The sequence below is a fragment of the Mobula hypostoma genome, chromosome 1 (assembly GCF_963921235.1).
Source record: "Mobula hypostoma chromosome 1, sMobHyp1.1, whole genome shotgun sequence".
NCBI lineage: Eukaryota > Metazoa > Chordata > Chondrichthyes > Myliobatiformes > Myliobatidae > Mobula > Mobula hypostoma.
Genome location: NC_086097.1, coordinates 209,406,573 through 209,425,094, shown reverse-complemented (window position 1 = coordinate 209,425,094; position 18,522 = coordinate 209,406,573). Strand labels below are relative to the sequence as shown.

The 18,522-nt window shown below is 39.7% G+C and overlaps 1 protein-coding gene across 1 annotated transcript in view; it reads right to left on the bottom strand.

Moving 5' to 3' along the window:
* Window positions 1–18,522, bottom strand: part of LOC134349091 (lipoxygenase homology domain-containing protein 1-like) — a 57,822-nt gene that overhangs the window by 29,633 nt on the left and 9,667 nt on the right. Inside the window, exons 3-6 of the mRNA XM_063052995.1 lie at window positions 14,278–14,432; window positions 13,934–14,147; window positions 9,044–9,228; window positions 7,089–7,299 (exon numbers count right to left, since the gene is read on the bottom strand). Coding sequence (XP_062909065.1) covers window positions 7,089–7,299; window positions 9,044–9,228; window positions 13,934–14,147; window positions 14,278–14,432 — 765 coding nt within the window. The remainder of the gene's footprint in view (window positions 1–7,088; window positions 7,300–9,043; window positions 9,229–13,933; window positions 14,148–14,277; window positions 14,433–18,522) is intronic.

The window sequence follows — 18,522 nt, the reverse complement described above, 5'->3', positions numbered from 1 at the left end:
TTAGTACGGAATTAGTACAGAAGGATATTTGGTATCTGTTGATTTGCCCATGATTTGCATTTCCAAGAGGATTCAGGGAGCAGAGAGCCAAGCCTCGTGGTGAGGAAGCTGTGGGGGAGGGGGAGTGGGTGGGGTGCGAGCCGATGTTCAACTTCATTTCGCTGATTGAAGCTTCCATTGTTCACCAATTAAAGTGACGAGGAAGACTGACACATGGAGGCAAATGCAGAAGGTGAGCCCTGGCTGCCTGCCTTTTGATCACTAGTGGGATCACTCTGCTGCCAAAGAGCAGAGTCTGTGTGGCCTGCTGCTGTGCCTGGAGGATATTCCTGAGGGTTTTCTGCATCTTGGATATGGATATGGACTAATGACTACGCACTTTTTTTCAATCATAGTTTTTTATATTCTGTGTTTTTCACCTGATCTTTCTCATTTTTTTTGTGCGGGGGAGGGGGTATTTGGGGACTGATGATTGTGTTGCCATTCTTTTTCCCTTGGTTTCATGGCTATCTGGAGAAGAATCATTTCAGAGTTGTATACTTCGATAATAAATGAACCTCTTAACTTTTTTTAACCTTTGATTGTCAGTGTGGATCTGATGGGCCAACAGGCCGGTTTACTTGTATGAGTCTAGCACTCCATGAGTTAATGACATTTAACTTTATGAGCAATGAATTTTACTAATCCAGTATTGTGGGGAAAACATAAGGAGTCCGTGTTTCCTGTCACCAGACTGAAAGCATGGAGAGCATAAAACACTTGGAATGGGTGTTGTTTTGCGGTTTAAATCGGTATGTTGCATGCAAATAATTAATATAACTTAGATGAGTCTGTTAAAATTTATTTTCTGCTTTCTCCTCCCTTCAAAGAATTTCTAAGAAGTAGGTGTGACTGTCTTCACTTTCCCTGAATGTTTCTGAACTGATGAATGAACCTGGCATGCACATCTTGCCGTTTTGAGTTGGAATTAAATTATTCTCATGAAAGAGTGAGGAAACCTTATAAATTCTAAAGGTTCGCAATGATCCATCATGCTGGATGACAAATCCAGACATTTTGCTAAATTGAGGCATTTTGATTTGCTGTCAAAGTGAAGGACCGCTTAGATTCTATGGTGGTATATATAATCACTCAAGGTTTACTATTTCATTTCCCGAGACCAAACAACCCAATAACAACAATGTGTGCAATGATGGATGTGCTGTTTTCAGAGGTGAATGATTGAATGACTGTTATTCTATTATGTTTATTGAACTGGAGTGAACTTAGTACAAATGCGAAGAAATATTGCTGCCAATTGAGACATTGTTGAGTGAAGATTAGATAGTGTTCAGTTAAAAGCTATGTAAAATTGTCTCCTGCCCAAGCTCAAGGGCAAATTCTTCTCCATAAGTGGTTTGTTTTCAATTTCCACATCAGTCATCTTTACCAAAATTACTAAGTGTCGATTTAGGTCTTCAATATGGTACTGGGAAACATGACCACCTTAATGTTGTTTTTTAGATAATGTAGCAGAATCTGTTGGGATTATACACAGGGCTGAAATGGATAGTTAAATCAAGGTCAAGTTCTTCTTTATTTATGTCTAAGCATGAGGTCTTAGGAAACTGCTAAAGACAATATAGATTGCTCAGCAGACTTTATTATTATCTATTGGCCCCAGCCAGCTGAGAAAGATTATTCTATTTACAACAGATCCAGGCAGACCAGTGAGGGGGTTCCCTGGTGGCATTCACTATTGATGGTTGGCTGGATGAGGTTGTGATAATAGATGACAACACCTGCTGATTGGAAAGGTTATGATCTTTCCATAAGCTTTTTCTTAAAAACTAGCTCAGTCACCTTGGTGACTGATTCTGCACTGCACTTGTACAACATATTTGTTCATGATTATTCCACAGAAACTAGTGTGTTTTCAGAAAGCAATGCTGCATTTACCTTGCTAATGCTAAATTCACAAATAGCCCATTAATACGCTTGGGAGTCAGCCCGTGAAGGGCACCTCTCCACTATCCCAGCACTGCTGTAAACGTATGGGCTGCTGTCTCTGCTGAAAGTAAGGCAGTACAGTGACAGGATCAGGCCTTTACACCTTTGTGGATGAGACTGAGCTGTGGAGACATTTTCCCTCTGCCAGGCTTATAAAATTCAAATGGTTTAAATGTGCCCCTCTTATATGCTCATCTCAAACCAAGACCACATGATTCTCTCATCTCAACTTCCACTTGAACAGCTACAACAAAAGGCCCCAGAACTGAAAATGAGCTGCTGTTCACGAGAAAAGCTAAAGAGAGTGCAGGAGTCTGAGGTGATCGCAACCTTGTCACAAATTAGTGTTCTGTTGAACTGGAAGGCAGGACCTTATCATGGCCAGCAAGCCTACGGCTGGTGACTCACCACCTACCTGTGCTATTCAGAGCTGGGACCAATGATGAAGGCAGGAAGGCAAGACCTTACCAGCCAGCATGAAATCCTGTTCCCCTCAGGCGATTAACCCAAGGGTACACTGGAAGACACAGTGTACTCTTCGTGCCATGAGTTACAGAAGCCTGAAGTTACACACCACTTGGTTCAAAAACAACTATTTCCCTTCAACCATTTGGCTCTTGAACCTAATCATGAGGTCAGTATAGCAGTACTAAGACCATTTTGCACCACAGTTGACTTATTTTGCCCTAATTGTGTTCATTCTCGTTAGGATTGTGCATAATTTTGACTGGTTGCTTCAATACACAGAATTGAAAGAGGCGTCAGCTAGCTCAATCATCACCACAAGGCTTCCACCATGGAGGACGTCATCAAAAGGTGGTGCCTCAAGAAGATGACATTATGGACTCTCACCATCCGAGTCACACTATCTTCTCACTACTACCATCAGGGAGGTGGAAAACCCACACTTAACATTTTAAGAACAGCTCCTTCCCCTCTGTCATCAAATTTCTGAACATTCCTTGAACCCATGAGCAGTACCTCACTATTCTTCTCTTGCACTATTTAACTATTTATTATTATTGTAATATAGTAACTTGTTATACCTGCTCTATACTGCTACCTCAAAACAACCAACTTCATGACTAATGTCAGTGACAACGAACCTGACTCTGATTCTAATTTGTATTTTACTTATGAACACTGCTTATTGCATTGCACCTGTGCACAGAAGTACTTATGCATATGACTTTGATTTTGACCTTACGATGCATTCCATGAGATCAGGCAGCTTGCTGGTCTGCATTTGGTGGAGGTAGACATTAGGGTTCTCGGATCGAGGTTTGGGTGCTAGATCACTTCAGGCTGAATTCTACAAAACGTTGCAGATTAAAGAAGCGGAAGTATGACCTCATCTTCCAGGTAGCTGACTCATTAACCAGCCTTTCTCTCTGGCCTGACTGCAGTCCACTTACACCTGGTAATTCAACACACGCATATTCCTACCACCCTTTGCGGTACATAGAATAGCAGAATCCAAGTGGTGAGAATATCAAACGAGTGAAGATGGCATCACACACCTTTTTTATGTGTGATGGCTCATTCAGCAGGGCCTAGACAGCTGGCAATACTTGGGTTACCTAAATGAGAGAAGTATGTTCCTATGACCATCTGAAGCAAAGGGGCTTAAATCAGCCAAAATTTGGAATGCCAGGTGAGATTGCGGAATGAGAGCTAATGGTAAGTGAGAAGAAGGATTATCTGTCAGTATAGCTGTGGCAACCACCTCTGCGTTTCATAGCACTACCTGTGCATTCTGAGTAAATATGTAGACATTCAACAGTTGTAGATCCCACCACTGTGTGCTGCTGCAGTCGGTGGGTGGTTACCCAGTGTCTCCCACTACAGATATTTGTGCATCTGAGTGTGTTGCTCTATGTGATCGGATTGCCACGGTTGAACAGCTGATATGTGAGGTGATGTGGGTAGGGATGTACGTGAATTGGTTTTGGTTGTAGAATTGGGGTGTTGATTAAGGGAGGCTAATTTGGGTGACTGATGAAGCTGTGATGAATCAGCATACAGGAGGGAGACTGAAAACTTAGCTCAGTGGTGTCATAACAACAACCTCTCACCAATATCAGCAGGACCACAGAACTGATTGTAAACTTCAGGAGAGGGAAACCAATGGTCCATGAGCCAGTACTCATCAGAGGATCCAAGGTGGAGAGGGTCAGTAACTTTAAATTCCTGGTATCACTATCTTAGAGGACCTGTGCTGGACCCATCATATAATTGCAAAGAAAGCACAACTTACTTTGGAGTCTGCGGAGATTCAGCATATCATCAAAAACCTTAGCAAACCTCGACAGATGTGTGCTGGAAAATGTGCCGACTGGCTGCATAATGGCCTGGTATGGGAACACCAATGCCTTTGAACATAAAATCCTATAAAAGGTAATGGATTCGGCCCAGTACATCCGGGTAAATCCCTTGCAAATATTGAACACATCTACATGAAATGTTGCATAGAAAAGCAGCATTCATTATCAAAGATCCTCACCATCCAGGCCATGCTCTTTTCTCATAAAAGTTGCTGGTGAACGCAGCAGGCCAGGCAGCATCTCTAGGAAAAGGCACAGCTGACGTTTTGGGCCGAGACCCTTCGTCAGGACTAACTGAAGGAAGAGTTAGTAAGAGATTTGAAAGTGGGAGGGGGAGGGGAAGATCCAAAATGATAGGAGAAGACAGGACGGGGAGGGATGGAGCCAAGAGCTGGACAGTTGATTGGCAAAAGGGATATGAGAGGATCATGGGACAGGAGGTCCAGGGAGAAAGAAAAGGTGGGGGGAAGCCCAGAGGATGGGCAAGCGGTATAGTGAGAGGGACAGAGGGAGAAAGAGGAGAGAGAAAAATAAATAACAGATGGGGTACGAGGGGGAGGTGGGGCATTAGCGGAAGTTAGAGAAGTCAATGTTCATGCCACCAGGTTGGAGGCTACCCAGATGAAATATAAGGTGTACCTGAGTGTGGCTTCATCTTTACAGTAGAGGAGGCCGTGGATAGACATATCAGAATGGGAATGGGACATGGAATTAAAATATGTGGCCACTGGGAGATCCTGCTTTCTCTGGTGGACAGAGCGTAGGTGTTCAGCAAAATGATCTCCCAGTCTGTGTCGAGTCTCACCAATATATAGAAGGCCTCATCGGGAGCACCGGACGCAGTATATCACCCCAGCCGACTCACAGGTGAAGTGTCGCCTCACCTGGAAGGACTGTCTGGGGCCCTGAATGGTAGTGAGGGCGGAAGGGTAAGGGCATGTGTAGCACTTGTTCCGCTTACAAGGATAAGTGGCAGGAGGGAGATCGGTGGGGAGGGGTGCGGGGGGACGAATGGACAAGGGATTCGCGTAGGGAGCAATCCTGTGGAAAGCAGAGGCGGGGAGGGAAAGATGTGCTTAGTGGTGGGATCGCGTTGGAGGTGGCGGAAGTTACGGAGAATTATATGTTGGACCAGGAGGCTGGTGAGTGGTAGGTGAGGACAAGGCAGATTTCCTCGTGCATGCTCTTTTCTCGCTCCTGCCATCAGGTAGAAGTACAAGTGCATCAGGACTCGTACCATCACGTTCAAGAACAGTTACAACCCCTCAACCATCAGGCTCTCGAACAAAGGGGGATAACTACATTCATTCTATTTCTGGTGTTCCCTCAGCTAATCATCTCATTATCTTGTTATTTCATGCTCTATCATTTCATGTTATTTCATTCTCGTTATTTGTTGCTATTTATTTGTATTTCCATTTACACAGTTTGCTGTCCATTGTTCCTGTTTACAGTTACTGTTCTATAGATTTGCTGGGTATGCCCACAAGAAAAAGAATCTCAGGGTTGTATGTGGTGACAGGTATGCAATCTGATAATAAACTTTACTTTGAACTTTGAACTTTTGAGTGTGGTCTTGCAGCTAGCAATCAATAGAATTTGTCACTGTTGACTAATCTTGAACACGCACGAGTCTATTAACCTTCACCTTGCTTTGGGACCATGAACTTGCTGTAACAAAGCTGGCTATCACCTCTCCACTCAAAGTGGACTAGGATTCTGGAGAGTGCAGGATATCTCTTCTGGTTTACATCCCATAGTTCTAGGTCAGGTCAGCATCTGAGGATCAATGTGCCTGTTACCATGTCTGTGCAGTGTCTCTGACAGTGTCTGCAAGCACTGAGCATGTCTCATTTAAGAAATGTGTGGGGGTCTTCAGTTGTTGTAGCTTGCCTTGAGGCAGAGTGCAGAAGCCCATATCTAGTCCTGTGAAACAACTTTCTACCCCTTCCTTTTTGAACTTTGTCACATCCCCTCCCCCATGGCCCACTTAGATGCATTGACACTTCCATAAGATGCCTGCATTAAACCAAAACTGTTTCTCACAATTGTGGACAGACATTATGAGGATTTCCAGCTATTTATGCTTTGAAAGAAACTGCTGTGATTGTCTTGATGTGAAAGATAAACTACCCAGGAGGCTGCATCCAGTGATGGGGTAGCAGTGGAGGTTGGTGTGTGGGTGGGAGAGAGCGTTGGAGGGGAAACATAGCAGGTATTAAGAACAGGAAAGATAAATATTTTCTCCACTGTTTACTGATAAAGTTGCTCGGCTTACAATCCAGAAGACTGATGTAAGTTTAAATCCCATTGAAGTATAGGGCCATTTTTTTTCTCTGACATCAACTCAGTGGGTAGTGTGGCTTCTATTAGTGTCATTTCAATTCTCTGATTCTACATCTGTATTATAAATGTAGGGAAGCTTATGTCTGACTGACTCCACTTTCAGTCATAAAGCGGATGAAAAACAATAACTCTTGGGATCTAGAGTGACACAAGTTTTATCGCTGCAGATTTGTACAAACTAAATGAATTTTTTTTTAGTACACAGGCCTTCCACATGACAAAAAATACTGTCACACATAGACAATTAGCTCAAGAGCCCACAAAAGAAATAAAACTTGCCACTGGTTTGTAACTATAAACTCATTTGCAGTTGCTTGTTGGGAAGAGAATGTGGAAGCTAACCACGGCCTGTATATCAATTGTTACCACTAAGCAATGGCAATGAAGAAAAAGTTGATAATAAAGGAAGTTAGACTGATCTTTTCTTACCAGGAAGAGGATCTTCCATAGGATTCAGTGCAGGGAGCTCCCGCCCCTGTATAGTATTTGGTTTAATCCACCAGTTAAAAGCAAACCAGAGCTCTGCCTTATTAGAAGTCTGTTTCATATTGATCAAATCTAATTTCCATGGTTGCTTCAGGACACCAGGTTTGGGACTGACACGGAGCTTAAAAATTATCCCCACACCTGCCAGTTCAGCCTACAAAATAAAAGGGATAAAAGCAAGTCTTCATGATCAACACAGTTTATTAGAAATAAACAGGAATGTGCAAATGCATTAACATAAAAATAATGGGCTCCCCATTTCACACAACTTTATTTATTAGTAGCTGAGCCATTATTAGTATTGGCCTCTGACAAATTAGCTAATCTCGGCTATGTGATGATATAAGTTTTATGTTTGGTGTCAGTAATTCTAGGTTAGAGAGGAGAAATCCCACATTTTTATCTTGTTAGACAATATGAATTTATGAAATACAACAGTCATAGTCATACTTTATTGATCCTGGGGGAAATTGGGTTTCATTACAGTTGCCCCATAAATAATAAATAGTAATAGAAACAGTAATAGTAATACTACTATTAGTAAATAGTAAATAGTAATAGTCATGGAAATAATAAGTAGTAATAGAATAGTAATAAATAGTTAAATAGTAATATGTAAATTATGCCAGTAAATTATGAAATAAGTCCAGGACCAGCCTATCGGCTCAGGGTGTCTGACCCTCCAAGGGAGGAGTTGTAAAGTTTGATGGCCACAGGCAGGAATGACTTCCTATGATGCTCTGTGCTGCATCTTGGAGGAATGAGTCTTAGGCTGAATGTACTCCTGTGCCCACCCAGTACATTATGTAGTGGATGGGAGACATTGACCAAGATGGCATGCAACTTAGACAGCATCCTCTTTTCAGACACCACCGTGAGAAAGTCCAGTTCCATCCCCACAACATCACTGGCCTTACGAATGAGTTTGTTGATTCTGTTGGTGTCTGCTACCCTCAGCCTGCTGCCCCAGCACACAACAGCAAACATGATAGCGCTGGCCACCACAGACTCGTAGAACATCCTCAGCATCGTCCGGCAGATGTTAAAGGACCTCAGTCTCCTCAGGAAATAGAGACGGCTCTGACCCTTCTTGTAGACAGCCTCAGTGTTCTTAGACCAGTCCAGTTTATTGTCAATTCGTATCCCCAGGTATTTGTAATCCTCCACCATGTCCACACTGACCCCCTGGATGGAAACAGGGGTCACCGGTACCTTAGCTCTCCTCAGGTCTACCACCAGCTCCTTAGTCTTTTTCACATTAAGCTGCAGATAATTCTGCTCACACCATGTGACAAAGAGTGCCATTCAATGATATCACTGTAATCTCACCTCCACAATCCTGTCTGCATGTGATTACCTTTTACACAGTTCCTTGTAAAAGATTTCATTACTCCTGTCTTAAAAATACTCAGAGACTCTGCTGCCTTTTGAGTAAGAGAGTTTTAATGACTCAGCACCCTCAGAGTGAAATAAAATCAACTAATCACTGTTGAGAAAAGACTGCACCTTATTTTTAACCAATGACTCTTTAATTCCAGATTCTCGCGCAAGAGGAAACAAACTTCTCACATACACATCAATCAGACTCTTTAATGTTTCAATTAAGTTGTCTCTCACTCTCCAAAACTCTCACAATTTAAGTCTACCCTGTCCAACTTTTCCTCATGTGACAACCACCTCTTCCAGGTATTAGTCCAGTTGCCCAAATTGTTCAGCTATTACCACTTCTTCTGTGCTACCTTTAGCTTCGAGGAGGATGTACTTAGACCTAATGAACAAATGTCCTGTCAACGTTCACCACTGGACAATTCACCCCTCACTGTGCATATGTGTTTCAGAAAGGTATGAAGAGAATCAGGAAGAAGGAAACAACACATAAGAGAGTAAAATAAATTCACCTTCACTTGTGTTGTTTCATCTTGAATACCAACTGGGATTTTTCTTTGCCCATCTTTACCATAAATAGTAATTATTACTTGCACTGGACCATGATCTATTTTCAAATTTGAGCTTGAGATTGTCATTATCCATACATCTGACAAATTCTGTAACAAGTTCTTGGCACTGGCAACAAGTCTTTCACCTAAAAACAAATACAAATTAAATTACTGAGCATTTTCAGTCGGATATTAAAAAACATATATTTAATTGAATCTGATTTTAATTTATCCAGCTTAAAAAAGAACAATTTGTTTGAGATATCTGTCTCCTTTGGCTTCATTGCAAATTGAATTCATTGTAAATTTCCTTGAATTTAAATGTTTGACTGTTTTTATTTCATTTCAGCTATAATTTCTAATTTTTAAGAAGTTGACTTATATTATGACTACGTACTTCATAAAGTAAATTCATTGTTACCAGTTACAAATGCCCAGATATCTTAATACAAGTATTATTTAACTGAGTGGAGAACTCAAGAGAAAGAACATTGACTTGAGGCCAATTTACACAAAGCCGAATGTTATATAACATATGACATAAATGAAATCTGAAGACATTTAAATTAAATGCTTGATAAATATTGTTATTTATATTTCCATATCAGTGCTTCTCCTACAAATTAATATTTGTTTTGTGCTATGGAATCGATTTATCATTGTTGCAACTTTTGTTTGCTATGAAAGCCACAAATGCAAAATATTTGATAATGGGTAATTTTTTATTTAGGAAAAGCCCTTTATGACAACACGCACAAAATACTGGAGGAACTCAACAAGTGAGGTAGGGCCTATGGAGAGGAATAAACAGTCAATATTTCGGCCTAAGACCATTCAGCAGGTCTGGAAAGGAAGGGGGAATGGGAAAAAGCCAGAATAAGAAGTGGGGGGAGAGGGGGATAGGGGAAAGAGAATAAGCTGGCAGGTGAAACCAGATGAAGGAGAAGGTGGGGAAGTGCTTTGTAAATCTTGCAGGTTACACTTTTAATGTGATTTTCAGAAATTTCAAGGCAATTGTGTTATTCCAACTCTGTTCATGAAGTGATTGCCCCTATCTATTCATCATTGCTATCAAACTTCAATTGGACCACATATGGATTACAATGTGCAATTTTGTTTTAGTGTTATGTAATGTGAAGAAATATAAAAGCATAAAAATACAAAATTATGACTAGTGTCTCCATTATAACAAGAAAAAGAATTCAAAATATTTTGGATGTTGAGCATTTTTAGCTATCTTATAGATGTGTAAAACAATAAATAAAAGTGTATTCTTCACATTTTGAATCTGAGGTTTTTTTGTCATTTTTTTTAAAGATTTGATCAAGGATTGATATTGGAATGAATAAATTTGAGCAAATGGAACACAGATTACTACTCATATTAGGGTTAAGCACTGAAAATGATTGGCTGGACTGAACAGCTTATTTCAGTGTCATCTGTATATAACATGTAAATGTTACGTAAAGACCTGCTGTGTAAGCAGATGTCAATATGGCAGTTTCTTGGGATTTGCTTAAACATGAAGTAATTAAAAATGGGTCTGGTTTTCATGCACTTCAATATGCAACATGCCTGAAAAGTGATGCAGACCTTCCATCTATGGTTTCCGATCTATCTGTGTTTCAAATGTACTTCTGATTCCAAGTTGGAATGGAACCAAAATACTGCACCTGAAGTGGGAATTAACATGTAAATTCAATTCAAGTTTAAAGATCTAATTTTGAAGAAAATTCAGGCCTGGAAATCTATTTTCACTAGTTTCACCTGTTACATATTACATGCATTAAAAATTTAAATATTTACTAATTTTATAAGAGAAATTGAATCAGCTTGGTTCAAGAACAATTTTGGGCATCATGGTAATAAGCTATTAGTGGTTTGTCTACTCAGAAAGACTAGGGATTTCATAAACATTTGCAAAGACTAGAAATCTAAAATAGAGACAGGAAATGCTGGGGATACTCTGCAGGTCAGACAGTATTCATAGGGAAAGAAACATAACTAATGAATCTGGCCAGTTAGGAAGAATCTGGCTGACTGGAAAAATTAGGAAGCAAGCATGCTTTAAATTGTAGTGGGGTGAGAGGAATGGCAAGAACAGGAGACATGCCTGTGAATCGATGGAGATCAAAAATGTCCAGGTAAGCGATATGTTATTGCTACTGTCTGATAGAGGGCAATGAATCAATTTAATCAGAGTTGTGCTGTTTTTAGGAGTTTAAATAAAGAGAAATGTTTGAGAACAATTGAGGAGTCCTTTGTTTCTGCTATTTTCCTTAGCCAAAACATTGTGAGTACCATTCGAAAATCATAGATATATGGTCTGCTGTTGAAGAACTCAGTTATACCATTGTCAAAATAGTAGAACAGAAGGTCTCTTATCTACCATAGAACATTATCCCTGTCTTTCTTGACCTAAATTGACTCCCTTTTTCCCATGACTGAAATCTTAAATGTTTCATTTTAAATACATGTGTGACACCATAGCCCTGTCTCCTCTAGCTCTATTTTATCCCAAAACTTCAGCTACTTGGGCGCTCTTTATTTTAATTGTACTGATGCATTTCATCATACCACTCTGCAGCTATTTTAAGCCTGTGGAAGGACTCTGCCAGTCCTCATTCATTCCCAACAATTGGAAAGTGCTACTGTACTGCAGCATGACAGTTTAAGAACTACTTCACAGAATCAAAACCATAAGGGAGGGTGCTATTAATGCATAGAATTCAAAGCCTAAATTCCACTGTTCCTGAAACATGGTAGCATTACCAGTCATGCTTTTTTGGAACTGTTGTTAACAATTTCATGATATTTTCCAAAACATTTTAGAACAGAATTAGTTAGATTGCTAACACCATTTCATCATTGGAAAAAACAGTGCAGATGAGTTTCTACAACTAACATTTCATCCTCGATCTCTCCATTTCTTTTTCTTTTATTTTAAGAGATGGAGTCCATGCAGATTATCAGGTCCTTGCCAAGTCATAGGGTAGTAATTCTGTAAGACCAATGCCTCTTCTCCTCATTTTCCTGTGCTCATACAACATAATCTCTCCCATTCATGGCCAGCAACTTCTCTTTGCTGCATGTTGCTAATTACTTACATGCAGTGGCTGATTAATGTATGAGCTCATCTTTAGGACGTGTCAGGAAACAAAGAATTTAGTGTTACCCCAAGCAATCATAGATGGAATGAGCAGACTATGCACAGAGAGCAGTTGAAGTTAGGGAGGCAGGAGCTCGAACTGATCTGCCACTGCTACAGTCAGACAATCCTCAAAATACAATTTCTAATCTAACATTTCACACTGTGTTTTGTTGGGCTGTATCTACGAACCACCCTAATGTTAATATTAATACAAGTAAGGTCGAATGATACTTCCAATAGGATGCCCTTGTCCTTTGTCTAATGATGTTGACATTGATTTGCCAAAATCACTGCTGCCAACTTTTTGCAGACTTTGTACCAATTGGGAGTATGCATAGAATAAACTAACTGATAACAGAGACCCATGGGTAGGACTAGCATCATTGTAGTAAATAATGGCTACACCTACAAACCATTTATCATAACTACATCGAAGCCAGTAAATTGCTGCAGAATAATAGCAAGAAATGAATTGCTATTTTCACATATCTTTTCACTGACTTCCATAAAGTATGAAGATATGGCAATACTGTATTAAGAAGAACTAGGCCTTCTCACATTCTTATGCAAGAAGAGTGTTAAAAAAATAGAAAGCAAATCCCCAAGGCAGAAAGAGGGAAAACGGATTTTAATTACTGCATGACTGACTAGTGGAATTCACTGGTTAGTAATCAATCCTAGAGACAAGCATTTGCTTTGATTTGTAAGCCTGAGGCTCATTTGAATCTGATTTATCAGATATTGGATGCTTTGAGGCTACCCTGGTTCTATGCTGTGTCAGTGTCTCAGGAATGCTGCCAGGAAGGGTGAGAATTGTGATGAGACAGACCATGAGTGAATCAGAGATAACAGCAACCTTCCGTTTTCTTGACTGGAGCTCAGATGCTGCGTAACTTGAAGTAAGTTTATTTTGATGAAATGCCGGAAGTTGAAGTCAATTGAGTTTATTGTCATATGCATGTCTATGCATGCACAGGTGAATAAATTAATTGATCTTTTAATGACTTTTATATTTAAATATTGAAAAAAAAATTTCAATTGTTTTAAAATAATTCCACAACTTGTGGTAGTTGCTTCATTGTAATGTCTTAACGGCATTGGTTTATGATGTCAATGTTACAATATAATTGTCAATGTGAATTCCTGAGGTAGAAACAATGTATCTGTGAAATGGTAGAATGAGCAGAACTGGTGCCCCAAAATAGGATTGTATTAGTCAGTAGAAAAAGCCTTCTGCATCTTTGAAAACAGAGTTAAGGCTAATAAGGTGTAACAACAATATCCTGGCTTTTTATCTTCTTTGCACATGTTGTGCATTTGGGATAAATGTGCAGAACGTTCTGTTTTAATATTTTATTAATACTATTTTTTAAATGTCTTATTATTATTAAAATATTCAAACTTCAGTAATTAGTTTTCTATTTGTTCATAAGAAATTCACATTATTCATTATTTTAACAAATTAATAGGAAAGGAAATATTTGTCCCTTTTAATTTAAAGATATTTTATAAGACAACTGGCTTGCTTTTACCTGCAATTATAATTTTGCACTACAGAAATAATGTAGTAAGAAAGGGCCAAGATGAGTTTAGTGTTAAGTGAAGTAATTTGTAGGAATGTTATATGGAGAATTAAGACGTTTTAGATATATCACTGAGATTGTTAAATTCCTAACTTGAACTATAGATATAAAGCATACCTAACAAAGTAAGTTCACGACTAGTTTGCTTTGTTCCAATGTGGTCATCCAACCATCTCCAGCATGGGAACACCCATTCTCTGGTTGAATCCTTTGATTCACGTACAGTTATCATCTTCAAATATGTGCCAGCACCATAACCTTCTCCATCATGACTAATGATCACCTTTGTCAGTTGGCCTAAAGATACTGCTTTCACCAAAAATGAGTCCGTCTGTAAGTTACAATGAAAATACATGTACATTTAATGACTTTAGGTTTCATGATTCACAGATTGATACATTTTCATCAACTGAAATTAATTTTCTAAATTCAAATATACACGTTCAATAACTTTATGGTACCTTATTCTGTTGAAACTTTTCTCCAATTACTAAAGACTTTTCCAGCTTTCTTATTCCAGTGTCTCCTCGTTCTCCATGCAGAGTTATAAAGACATTAGCAAAAGTTTCTGCTCCCCAACGATCACCAATATGAACATCAACAAGGTAGCTATTCACTATAAAAATCAAAAGGGCTTGACATAAGTGTGCAAGATAGAATAATAACCAGTTTTTGAAGATTTTAGGAAGTTTGTAATTCCTTGTGGTTGTTCTGGGAGGAGATTAGTGAAAACCACTTGAAAACGCACTGTAACCTGGTTGGACCAAATCTTAGTTTTTTCTTCTTGGTGATTTCCAAATATACCTTTGCATAACATTTAACATGCTTCTAACCAAAGGCAAAAACTTTTTAGACCTGGAATTCTTGTTTTTGTACATCAATGAATGGTGGTCCCTGGATGATGACCCTGTAGCTGACTTAAGGGCACTGTTGCTGGTGTAGCAGGCAGCAATGCCAAGCAGAAAACATCTTCCTGTAAATCTTGTTGTTGACTCAGAAAAGTATTGGACATTGGCACATCATTTGCCTGGAGATAAGTGGAAAGACTCTACTTTGAGGTAGCCCAGCAGGCTGCCTGGATTAACAATCAAATTTAGAAATGTGCATAGGCAAAGGTCCTTTTGCAGGATGAATTTTTAAAATTCACCCTATAATGCACAATCATCCTTTCCAATGTAGAGGATGATATATACAAGAACAATACCATTTTGCTTGTCCATTGCAAGCTTTGCTTGTGATAGTTGATTAGCCTTATCAAGCTATTAATAAAAAGCACATCTACGATAAGTGTTTGGCTTAATACTTAACGAGAAAATATTAAGTAGTTTGCATGTAGCAAAAGAAAGGATTACAGAATAAATATGAATAATATTTGGCATCCACCTGCTAGAATAGAAATTCAAAGTTAAAATTTCCTTTCTGTAAGGAAATAACTGAGAATTCCAAGTGAAGGTTTCAAATATATGCCATAAAATAGTTATAACATTTTTATAAGGAATGTCTGTGCAATGAAAGAACATGTACAGAACCAAGTAAATTGCAAAATCATTTCCAAAGGCCATAAACTTCTACTTGGATAGTCTGATATATGCATGATATTTTATCATATTAGTCTTTCAAGCCATTTATGAAAAACATATAAAACCAAAAAAAATCCATTAAACCATTTTTTTCAATCTCTCCATTTATAATTTATTAAAAATACAAGATTTAACTTATGGATGACGGATGAGAGACATTTTTCAACCTTGCTCCCAGGATGGAAATTTAAATTCAATGCAATATATTTGGAGAGGACTTTTCTCCTGGAAAACCAAACTGAGAGCAAAGCTGAAATGTACGCAACATTACCAAAGTGAGCAGTTTGAAAATTTCTACAAACTGAGCTGTTCAGTTTTCATTACCTCCATATAAGAGACTTACTGTACACCTTCAGATGGCCAGGAAAGGCCAAGCGAATGACTGTTGTATCAGCTTATTTGTATGTTCTTTGCTGTAGCCATTGGCAGAAGTATCATATAAAATATCATCACCTCATATTCCCATACTGTATAGACCTAATGACACAGAAAGCCATTTGGACTATTGAGTCTGCCGGATTACAGAGTAGTTTCAATCCCTCATCAATTTTCCTTGTAACACCTTCACCCTACATTGCCCATCAACCTGCCTAGATTCCACCACTTACCTGCATACTTGGGGTAATAAACAGCGGTCAATTAATTAACCAAACTGCAAGGGAGGAAAGGCGCCACATCCGGAAAACCAGTCACAGAAAGAACATGGAAACTCCATTTTGACAAGAATAGAATTCCAGACTGAGCCCAAGTTACTAGAGCTGTGTGGCAGCAGCTTTAGGAACTGTGCTGCTGGAATGTGATGTAGATCAAAATGAGAGGTCATCCTTTAAAAGGTTTAGTTGCTGCTCAGCACTGTGTGGAGAGAGACCAAGAGACAGAGAGACGCTCAACTTTAGGGGTGTCTTTACCGTGATGGACTGGGTGGTATCCATTATTTTTGTAGGATTTTCTGTTCAAGGATATTGTTGTTTCCTTGCCAGGCTGTGATGTTGCCAGTCAATATACTCTCCACTACACATCTATAGAAGTTTGTCAGAGTTTTAGATGCCATGCTATATCTCCACAAACTCCTAAGGAAGTAGAGACACTGCTGTGCTTTCTTCATAAATGCACGTAGGTGCTGGGCCTAGGACAGGTCCTGTGAAATAATAACACTGAGGAATTTAAAGTCGCTAACCCTCTGATCCTCCAATGAGGACTAGCTCATGGACCTCTGAATTCCTTCTCCTAAAATCAATAATGAGCTCCTTGGTCCTGCTGAAATTGAGTAAGAGGTTGTTGTTATGGCACCACTCAGCCAGTTTGTCTGTCTCCCCCCATATGCTGAGTGATCAGCACCTTTGATTTGGCCTATGACAGTGGTGTTGTCAGCAAACTTCAAAGGTTCATTTATTTTCAAAGTATTTATTCAGTATACAACTCTGAGATTCTTCTTCTCCAGATAACCATGAAACAAGGAAAACCATGAAAGTCAGTTCAAAGAGAAACAGCAAACCCACACCCCCACACCAGAAAAAAGAATGTCAATATGATTTTCAACCCTCCAACCCCCTCTGCACAAAGCACAAGAACATTGGGCCCCAAATCTCCCTCCCCCACACAAAGAACTAACAAAAATGCAACAAGAACATTGACCCCTCAATCGCCCTCCTCCGCACAATAATAACTAACAGAAATGCAAGAAAAACATTGACCCCCCCAACCCCCTTCCCCTGCACAAAAATATGAGAAAGAACGAGCACAATGCGGAATATAAAAACCATAAGACTGAAGCAGTCCATGTTCCACAGTCCAAATCCATAAAGGCAGAGCCATGGTCGCATTCATGTGTAGCTGGGCATAGCTCAAGGACCATCTATAAATTTGCTGATGATACAGCCATTGTTGGTAGAACCTCAGGTGGTGACGAGAGGGTGTACAGGAGCGAGATATGCCAACTAGTGGAGTGGTGTCGCAGCAACAACATATTTGCTCTCAATATCAGTAAGACAAAAGAGCTGATTGTGGACTTCAGGAAGAGTAAGATGAAGGAACACATATAAATCCTCATAGAGGGATCAGAAGTGGAGAGAGTGAGCAGTTTCAAGTTCCTGGACGTCAAAATCTCTGAGGATCTAACCTGGTCCCAACATATTGATGCAGTTATAAAGAAGGCAAGACAGTGATTGTACTTCATTCGGAGTTTGAAGACATTTGGTATGTCAACAAATACACTCAGAAACCTCTATAGATGTACCATGGAGAGCATTCTGACAGGCTGCATCACTGTCTGGTATGGCGGGGGGGAGTTACTACACAGGATCGAAAGAAGCTGCAGAAGCTTGTAAATTTAGTCAGCTCCATCTTGGGCACTAGCCTACAAAGTACCCAGGACATCTTCAAGGAGCAGTGTCTCAGAAAGGCAGTGTCCATTATTAAGGACCTCCAGCACCCAGGGCATGCCCTTTTCTCACTGTTACCATCAGGTAGGAGGTACAGAAGCCTGAAGGCACTCACTCAGCAATTCAGAAACAGCTTCTTCCCCTCTGCCATCTGATTCCTAAATGGACATTGAACCCTTGGACACTACCTCACTCTTTTAATATATATTATTTTTGTTTTTTGTACGATTTTTAATCCATCCAATATACATATACTGCAATTTATTTAATTATTTATTATGATTATTTTTTCTTCTTCTATATTATGTATTGTATTGAACTGTTGCTAAGTTAACAAATTTCATGACACATGCCAGTGATAATAAACCTGATTCTGATATCCTTGATATCATCAAAAGAGAGAGACACTGCTCAAACGCAGAGGCCTACGCTCCCGGCACATCGACAGGTGACACTGCAGCAGAGGGATCCCATTGTCAATCAAAAGGCAGGCAGTCGGCACTGAACCCTCATTCGCCTTCTGCATTCGCCTCAATGTTTCAACCGTTCTCGTCGCTTTAATCAATGAATAATGGAACCTTTAATTGGCCAAATGGAGTCGAACATCGGCTTGCACCCCATATTGTACTTTCTTTGCCTCAAGGCTCATGCTTGAATATGGCTTTGGAGGTCTGCTTAGCCACACTGTCGTAAATGTAAAGGGAATAGAACAGGGGTAAGCACACAGACTTATGGTGCATCTGTG